Source organism: Lathyrus oleraceus, chromosome 4 (assembly GCF_024323335.1).
Source record: "Lathyrus oleraceus cultivar Zhongwan6 chromosome 4, CAAS_Psat_ZW6_1.0, whole genome shotgun sequence".
NCBI lineage: Eukaryota > Viridiplantae > Streptophyta > Magnoliopsida > Fabales > Fabaceae > Lathyrus > Lathyrus oleraceus.
In genome coordinates, this window is record NC_066582.1 from 180,659,000 (window position 1) to 180,668,255 (window position 9,256).

At 35.5% G+C, this 9,256-nt stretch overlaps 2 protein-coding genes across 2 annotated transcripts; one reads left to right on the forward strand and one right to left on the reverse strand.

Moving 5' to 3' along the window:
- The first annotated feature begins 3,406 nt into the window (after nucleotides 1-3,406).
- On the forward strand, nucleotides 3,407-6,217 carry LOC127074409 (protein RER1A). Its single transcript, XM_051015724.1, has 3 exons — nucleotides 3,407-3,862; nucleotides 5,336-5,516; nucleotides 5,883-6,217. Exons 1-3 carry the CDS (start codon nucleotides 3,519-3,521, stop codon nucleotides 5,934-5,936), a joined length of 579 nt encoding a protein of 192 aa, XP_050871681.1. The 5' UTR covers nucleotides 3,407-3,518; the 3' UTR covers nucleotides 5,937-6,217.
- Nucleotides 6,218-6,956: 739 nt separating this feature from the next.
- LOC127074410 (cysteine proteinase COT44) lies at nucleotides 6,957-8,928 on the reverse strand. Its single transcript, XM_051015725.1, has 4 exons — nucleotides 8,424-8,928; nucleotides 7,765-8,000; nucleotides 7,498-7,638; nucleotides 6,957-7,412 (listed from the first exon to the last, which is right to left on the reverse strand). Exons 1-4 carry the CDS (start codon nucleotides 8,863-8,865, stop codon nucleotides 7,131-7,133), a joined length of 1,101 nt encoding a protein of 366 aa, XP_050871682.1. The 5' UTR covers nucleotides 8,866-8,928; the 3' UTR covers nucleotides 6,957-7,130.
- Between the last annotated feature and the right edge of the window lie 328 nt (nucleotides 8,929-9,256).

Consider the following 9,256-nt stretch of genomic DNA (forward strand, 5'->3'; position numbering starts at 1 on the left):
CTTTCAGGATTTTTGACTTACCCCACAAACAACACGGGTCTTTTCAACATGTTTTGTCCTTACTCACATGCTTTCTGGGAAACTTCTCATAAGGTCACCCATCCAAATACTATTCCAAGTCAAGCACGCTTAACTATGGAGTTCTTATATGTTGGGTTACCGAAAAGAAGATGCATCTTGTTGATATAGGTAGTACCAATTAATCCTTATAAGCCTTCATTCAACCATGTAGTCTCATCCCCACACAACCTCAGGATCCCTCTCATTCCGATGTGAATTCGGGTTTTTTCCCCTAGAAGCTGCTAGGAGTGTCTCATTGTCATGTCTCGTGCACCGATAACCACTCCCTCGCCCTCGGGTGTAACATGTAACCACTCTTTGGCCTCTCTGGCGTTACATGCCATTTGTAACACCCCAAATTGCTTTCAGGATTATTGACTGACCCCACAAACCAACACGGGTCTTTTCAACATGCTTTTTCCTCACTCACATGCTTTCCGAGAAACTTCCCAGAAGGTCACCCATCCAAATACTACTCCAAGTCAAGCACGACTAACTATGGAGTTCTTATCTGTTAGGCTACCGAAAAGAAGATGCATCTTCTTTTCGGTAACCTAACAGATAAGAACTCCATAGTTAAGCGTGCTTGACTTGGAGTAGTATTTGGATGGGAGACCTTCTGGGAAGTTTTCCGAAAAGTGTGTGAGTGAGGACAAAGCATGCTGAAAAGACCCGTGTTGGTTTATGGGGTCAGTCGGTAATCCTGAAAGCAGTACGGGGCATTACAAATGGTATCAGAGCCAAACCTCTCTCAGTACGATGTGGTTTGGGAACGAACCAAGCGGAAGCTGGTGGGCATGTAACACCCGAGGCCAGAGAGGACGGAGAATGGTTACATGTAACACCCGAGGAAAAGTGAGTGGTTTTCGGTGCATGAGGCATGACAATGAGACACTCCTAGCAGCTTCTAGGGAAAAACCGAATTCACATAGGAATGAGAGAGATCCTGAGGTTGTGCAGGTATGAGACTATATGGTTAAAGGAAGACTTATAAGGATTAATTCATACTACCTATACCAACAAGATGCATCTTCTTTCCGGTAGCCTAACAGATAAGAACTCCATAGTTAAACGCGTTTGACTTTGAGTAGTATTTGGATGGGCGACCTTCTGGGAAGTTTCCCGGAAAGTGTGCGAGTGAGGACAAAGCATGCTGAAAAGACCCGTGTAGGTTTGTGGGGTCTGTCGGTAATCCTGAAAGCAGTCTGGGGCGTTATAGGATCCCTTGCAGCCACGCCGTAAGATGTATATAACATAACAAGAAATAACCTGGAGAATATATTTCAGAGTATTACAGGTTTATCATGAACTCAATCATGTTATTTGGTGTCATGTTATTTATGAATATATTTCTGAGTATTGGTATTTTGTGCAGGAAATCAACTTTTCAATAAACATACTCACACATTATCTACCATACAAATGGTCCTCAAATATGGCCTGTAAATGGTGAATTAATGGTCAATCCATCGGTGATGAGAATGTCACTTAGACGTCCCAGTAAGTTGGGGAACAAGACCAATGATTAACAAAAAAAATCCACATGTTTTGTCAAGGAAGCTTGCAACTATTACATGTCAAAATATGGATCCATGGGACATAATAAAAGAACATGTCAAGGAAAAATGGCAGCAAATAGGGTCATGCCAAAGGGAGGCAATAAGACCAAGAAGCAAAAAACTACAAAGGGAAAGGGCAAGAAATAAAGTCAAAGAGTGCAACGCAACCTACCAAAGAAGTTGGATCTTGCTACACGGACCTCCAACTACTCAATAATAAGAATTATGTTCTGTTTTAGTATTTTGATATGTCAATAAGTTGTAATGTTTATGTATTTTGGTATGTCATGAACAAGTTGTAATGTTCAGTATTTTGGTGTTTTGGTTTGGTTTGTCATAAACAAAATTGTAACCATCATGAACAAGTTTATGAAATGTCAATGATATTTTGAGTCTTGAAATTTCACTATTACATTACATGTCTATCATACAAATTACAAACTGTATTTCATTGTGTTTTGTTCAAGGTTTAAACTTGTTAACATTGCACTCAACTTAACATTACAGGTCTGTCATGATCAAATTACAAATTGTCATAACAGGTTTACACATTGCAATCTTAACATTACACATTATGTTCAAAAAAAATTACATGTCTGTCATAATAATAATTACACGTCTGACATATTCAACAATTACAGGTCTGTCATAACAACAATCTTAACATTGCACTCAATATTCAACAACAATAATCTTCATTCAACTTAACATAGTCAATTATATTGCATTGTAGTTCACACAACATTAACAGAATATTACATTGCACAAATAAACATAACACAAACAAACCTCTCATAAACAACCTAACCTAATCAACTAATTTATTACATTTGATATAACCAATCCAATTAACAACACTAATATGATTCTCATGGTAAACTTGTTCATCATCTTCAAGAACTTGATCTTCAACTTCAATTGATACTCTCTGATAATGGATTCATTCAACTTGACCCTTTCTTGGTTAAATTTTTGGTGCATTGAAGATATTACTTCCTTGCCTCGTTGAGACATTTCTTCATCATACCAGACGAAGTGACTACATCTCTTGTATCCTTGATTCTAGTAATAGAGAAGAAAAATGAGGGATTTTTTGAAAATGACAAAATAACATTGTTCATGGATATTACAAATCAAACTAACCTTGTACATCCCACATAAAAAAAAACGACGACCTGAGTTCAAATTCGTCCACGCCATCATCAATGGAGAAAGAAGACCACACTTGCATTCAACATGATTGGTGCGAGAAACATTATGATTACTTGATGTTGAATATTGAGACATGATCACTAAGTGCTGAATCGTGAAGATTGATATAAAATCTATGGTTTTCTGGAGAAGGATAAGAACATTACATTTTCTAGGATTTATTGGGTGCAAATGGCGAAGAGCACCAACTCTATGGTCTTCATGTCGTATTTTATAATGTTTAATTTAAAATATTTTTCATTAAAAATATTTAAATGACGTGATTTTTTTTTTTTTAAATTGATCAATATTTTCTTTGTTACGTCATAAATGAACCTTCCACGTAATCAAATCTGAGAAGGAATAAATTTTTTTAAAAAAATATTCAAAATAAGAGATCTAAAATCTGATTCTTTTAAAAGAAATTAAAAGTTAAAAAAAATGAAAGAAGAGAGCGCTAGTCTATAAAAATTGCATTTTTTTTTTTATAAATAAGACAAAGTATAATATTGGAGACCGGTTCGATCTAAGACAAAGAAGTGGTTAAACCGGAGAAAAACCCAAACCGACACGTGATAGCAATAAAACTGAGAGAAATAAAAAAACGAGAAAATGGCCCATGACTAAAACTCGACCCGCAAAACAGAGGGTTGAGATAGAAAAACAGATAGAGATTGTGTTTATTGAAAGCGCGAGTGGGTCCCAACGATGAACGCGGAAGATGCATCTCCGGCAGCGGCCATAACGCGGTGGAAGTTCGAGGTATCACGGCGGTACCGACACATTCTCGATAAATCAACGCCGCACGTGGGGCAGCGTTGGTTGGGTTGCCTCGTGGTTGCAATGGTTTACGTGCTTCGTGTTTACATGGTGCAAGGCTTCTACGTTGTCTCCTACGCTCTCGGCATTTACATCCTCAACCTTTTGATCGGATTCCTTTCGCCTCAGGTTGATCCGGAGATTCTCGACGCTGATCATGGTCCATCGCTTCCTACCTCCGGTTCGGATGAGTTTCGTCCATTCGTTCGTCGTTTACCTGAGTTTAAGTTCTGGTAATTTCCTCTTTCACATTTTGGTTTCTAGGGTTTCGTGTTTGATTCTTTTTTTTTTTCATTTCTGATTTCATATGTTCGATTTTGTAATTTATTGATTGTATTGTGGAGGTAGATTATGAAATTAAAGTTAGATAGAAATATTAAATCAATCTGAATTTGGAACCTCAAGTATGTGATTGTGTAACTTGAATTTGGTGATTTGATCTTGACCTATGGATCCTCTAATGGGTATTCTTCAGCATTGCCTGGCCAAAAGAAGGTTGATTCTGATAAATCTCAGTTTCCACCTCTACCCAATTCCAGCCCCGATTTTAAGGGATATCTATCATTCATTGTCAGTATCTGCAGATTCAATGTTTGATGATGTCTGCTGGCACTCAAAGAGTTTAAATGAATTACTTTGTGCACATATTGGAAAAGTCTTACTTTGACAACAAATCATAACCTATCAAATGAATTACTTCAAAAGTAATTATGGATAAAGTCAAACTTTGTTATGATGTAATGTTTATGATTAATGACAGCGTAAAACATCTTCAGAGTGACCGTGTAAAACATCTTTACCGTGACGATGTGTACAAATTAAATCTTTTTGCAAATAATACCAGTTTCACGCCTTTATTTGTATCTGCAAATACTCACTTTGGCACTGTAGCTGAAGAGCAAGTCTCTCGAGGTGGTTCAATCAAGTCTATGGGATGCTGTCTTGGTGCTGACTAAGTTAGCCTAGGCTAACATTATTGACCCTCTCCTTTTGCTGGTTCAACTAAGCTTCACCATGAATTGTCTCAAGTGTTTTCTTGCTGATCTTTTAGCTCACATCCGTTGGAACAGCTAAATGCTTGTCAAGTAGACATGTGTTATTTTCAAACAATTAGTTATTCATACAAAAGTTTACAAATTTCCTGGAATTCAATACCCAAAGTTTCAAATTCTTTGATATTATGCTCCATTTAATTGTTATTCTCGTAGTTACTGTTGTTATGTTATTTATAAGGATATTTGTTCTGCAAAAACTTTAGCCTTGAAGGGTTATCTTAAAGAGATTGTAGTCATGCGTGGAACTAAAAGGATAGACAATGTGAAATTAGCAAATTAATTTCATCTGTGATCTCTTTTCTAACAAGAATCTTGATTTTCGTTGACACAAATTATGATTTGTTCAGAATGCCCACAATACGATTTAGTATTTATATCTGTGACTATTATAAGCTGAAGGAAGAGATCTTGTTGACGGAAGAATCTTTTCAGGTTTCTTATGCTTGTCGACGTCTCTCCCTTTCTGCTTGCTTTGCTGCCTTGAAACTAGAGTTTGACAATGTTCTATTCACTTTATTACTACATGAAACTAATATCATTTTGTAATATAAAACATATGCTATTTTGATGCCCATCTATTTGGGTTTGTGCTTTGAAGTTATAAAATAAGTTTCGTATTTACACAGGAAAAATGTTTTCCTTTGTGAACAGGTACTCAATCACAAAGGCATTTTGCATTTCGTTTGTGATGACTTTCTTCAGTGCGTTTGATGTCCCCGTGTTCTGGCCAATACTCCTCTTCTACTGGGTGGTTCTATTCACGCTTACTATGAGGAGGCAGATTGCTCACATGATCAAGTACAAATATGTACCATTCTCATTTGGAAAACAGGTAAGTTTAGATTTTCATTCATGCAAAATTGTCATTTAGGGTCTGTTTGGATAAACAGCTTATTTGGAGCTTATAGCACAAGTGCTTATCAAAATAAGCACTTATGAAAAAACTTGCATAAGCTGTTGTGATATAAATTGTTTTCATAAGTTATCTTTGAGAACTTATAAAAATAAGTTAAAAAAAGTTTATGAAAAATGCTATAAGCTGTTCTAATAAGCTCTTCCAAACATTGTCACAAAACTTATGACATAAGATAAGCTCAAATAAGCCAATCCAAACAGGTTTTTAGTGGTGCTTCTTGATATGATTATTACTTCTTTCTTGCTGATGATAAATATTTGGTTTTGTTTAATTTTCTTTTAGCGCTATGATGGGAAGAGAGCATCGGCAGAAAGCACTAGACTTTCGGAGGACTGATTTTTTCAATTTAACTGAAGCTTCATTTGTTTCATTTAAGTCACAGACCTGCATGTAGCTTGATATCATTTACAAGTAAAATTTGGCAGCTGGAGCAACATGAAGATGTGATGGCATCTGAGAGAGGTTACTTTGTGGTCTAGTAGGGACAACTGGACATTGAATTCCATGTTGAAAAATTGTTAGACTTTAGACTACCTGGATGTTTTTCAAACTCTAGTAAATGATTTAGCTTTAGGGGTGTGAGATATTGTGGTTTATATATTGGTTCTTTATCTTAATTCCTCTACCTTTCTTTTCTATATCTGTATAGATGGGCAAATGCATCTTATTCTTGAATTCTTATTCAAATAATGAGTTTTAGGTAGCTTGAGTTGAATGAATCCCCTTCAGTATTTGCAATGCCCCTGTAGATTTATCTCTTGTACGGTTTCTATTTTATCTAAAATTCAGCTTTTGAGGAACTCCCTTCTCTAGAAATCAGTCTACATGCTAGTTTTCTGTCTGGGAATGCTTTTTTCTCGAATATATTGAAATTGGGTCATCAGTAAGTCATGGACTTCATTCACTCTTGAAAGTAGGTTTATTGGCATACCATTGCTCAGGAAATTCACCTTGCAAACTTCACTTAATGCCATGTAGGTTTTATTAATATACCATTGCTCAGATAATCCCACTGGCGAACTTAACTAAGTCTTGAGTGTAGCATACTTGATTGTGTGAAGTTAGTATAAGTTGTGGCGGGCGCCCGTGGTTGGTGTCATGGAGAGTGAGTATTCTAACTTAGGACATCGATTTCTTTATAGTTAATTTAATTTGGGGTGGTGGTTGTTGCATTGCTTCGTTGTAACATGTGATGTTTGATTTAGTTGAGTGGTTTGTGGAATAGTCAGAGAATTATGCATTCTGGTTCTAGCCATGCTAAACCTGGTTAGATTGTTGTTAGATGTCTCTGTAGAACAGTCTTTACTCAAATTTTTCATTTTGAATAGCCATGCAGGGTGTTGGCAAAAGTCTATATAAATCCAAAACATAACTAGCAGGTTGAATTCAAATTAAACACTGAAATTTAAAGATAGTGAAAGCCACAGTACAAACTGATAGAGGTGCAGCTTTCACAGGAAGAAATAATCTATATACAAGATTAACCAATAGCCATACTAATTTAGAACTTGTTGAGATAATGATGGTGTTTCAAGCACTGCTAACAAGCACTTGTTTTTTTTCATAAGCTGAGTTAGTAGTGACTGCAGAGTTTTGACCATACTTCACCGGGTATGAAGCTTCAACTGCGATTCCACACTTTCCTGTATAAGTTCTTTTCACATTACGCTCCATCTTGAAGTAACCATCTTCACCCCAGTTAGTCCCCCATGAGTTCCTCACCAACCAATAATCTTTACCATTTTCAGAACCATATCCAACAACCACCACACCATGATCTAAGCTGGTTCCACATCTACCAGTAAATACACCCTGAAAATAATAATTAATAAACATAAGTTTATTAGCATGACATTTTAAGTTAATTATGTATGATTTTGATTATGAATAAACTTACAGATTGATAGAGCTGCAAAGCCCTTCCAGAAGCCTCAATAGCAACGCTGACAGGTTGATGAGCCACAGCTTTCTTTAATGCATTTTCATTATTTGATGGAACATCCTCATATCCATCAATAGTCACTACCTTGGCATTTTTCTGCATCGTTACAAAAATCAATTCTTTTTTGAACGTGCGACACAATCAATCAACAACTCAAAATATATTATAAGAAACATCAAAGAATGTGCCATAGTTATTTTAGTATTATCTCCTTGTACTTACCCTTGTTGGATCACATCTACCCTCAAATCCCTTGTATGGATAGTCTTGATCAGAGTCTATGCCACCATTTCCAATGATGAACTCAAAGGCATAGTCCATGAGACCACCATTGCATCCTTCATTGAAAGCTCTGTCACAATCTACAAGCTCTTGTTCTGACAAAGACACAAGCTTCCCTGTGACTATCTTGTTTATAGCTTCCACTGTGGCTATTGTTGAGAATGCCCAACAACTTCCTGCCTCAGTTCAAAAAGTAGTGTAACTTAATAATTAATAAATAGAATCCATCTAATTCTAAATTAAATAAATTGATTTTCATCAATTAAGATTAAAAATGAGTTGAAAGGAAACTGATTAAGAATAGATTATAAAAGACAAAAAATTATTTTTATGATAAAATCAATCAACACGTCTAATTTTTTTTTTACAAAATTGAAACCAAACGTTAAACTAAGATAATCTAGTTATGGGTTTTGCATTTCTTTTATTTAAATCAAAGTATACGTACATATAAAGTTTGCTGCGAAAAAAAGTATAAAGAAAATGATAAAATTAATTTAAATAAAGTTCTTAACCTATAAGTAACCTTTTGCTTTCGAAAGGAGCAAAATAAGTAACTTAAAAAAGTTCAAAATTATAGGAAAGAAGAAAGAACTTACCACAACTTCCTTGATCTTTGATGTGAGTAACAGCACCTTTCAACCTCCAATCCACATGCACCGGCAACCGGTCACCGGAGTTGTAAGCATACCGGTGACCGGTGATCTTACTTTTCATGATCCTACGTTTGGCATCACTCCTTGTTCCCAAATACATGCCACGATATTCTTCATTAGTTATATCTGCAAACTTGTTCAACCCAACAATATAAGTGTAATTTTGAGCATTGTGTTCATCAATGAATTTTAAATTATCCTTAAAAATTTGAAATCTTTGGTCTTTCTCTCCTAACCCGTTATACACTTTTTGGTGTTTTACCAACCACTCCTCGTACATGGTCATAACCTCCTCGTTATTACGACCATTTGGTATGTTTGATGCTAATGAGAAAGTGATAAAGAAGAAGAAGAGAAAGAAGGGTAGTATGGTCATTGATGCCATGATTGTGTTTGGCTAAGAAGAGAAAGGATGGGTTAAAGGTTTTGGTGTGAAGAAGATATGGTGTGAGTGTGGGTATTTATAGAGATGAAAATATTGTTTTATATTTAAAGAGGTTTTGATGAGTGGGAAAAAACTTAGGCAAGTGGGGATCATTACAAATTGAGGTGGGAAAAAATTGAGTTATACATCCAACTCAAATCAAATACTATTAATTGGATTAATATTAAATTTAATCAAATTAGGTCTAAAAATTATACTAACATATCTAAACAAAGACAACATGTGACCTTAAATTTGATGATGAATAGAATTAGAGAAATTAACATTTTCTTTACATTATTGACACATTCATTTTATAAGAGACACTTGCGTAAAAGAAGTTATTGTTACA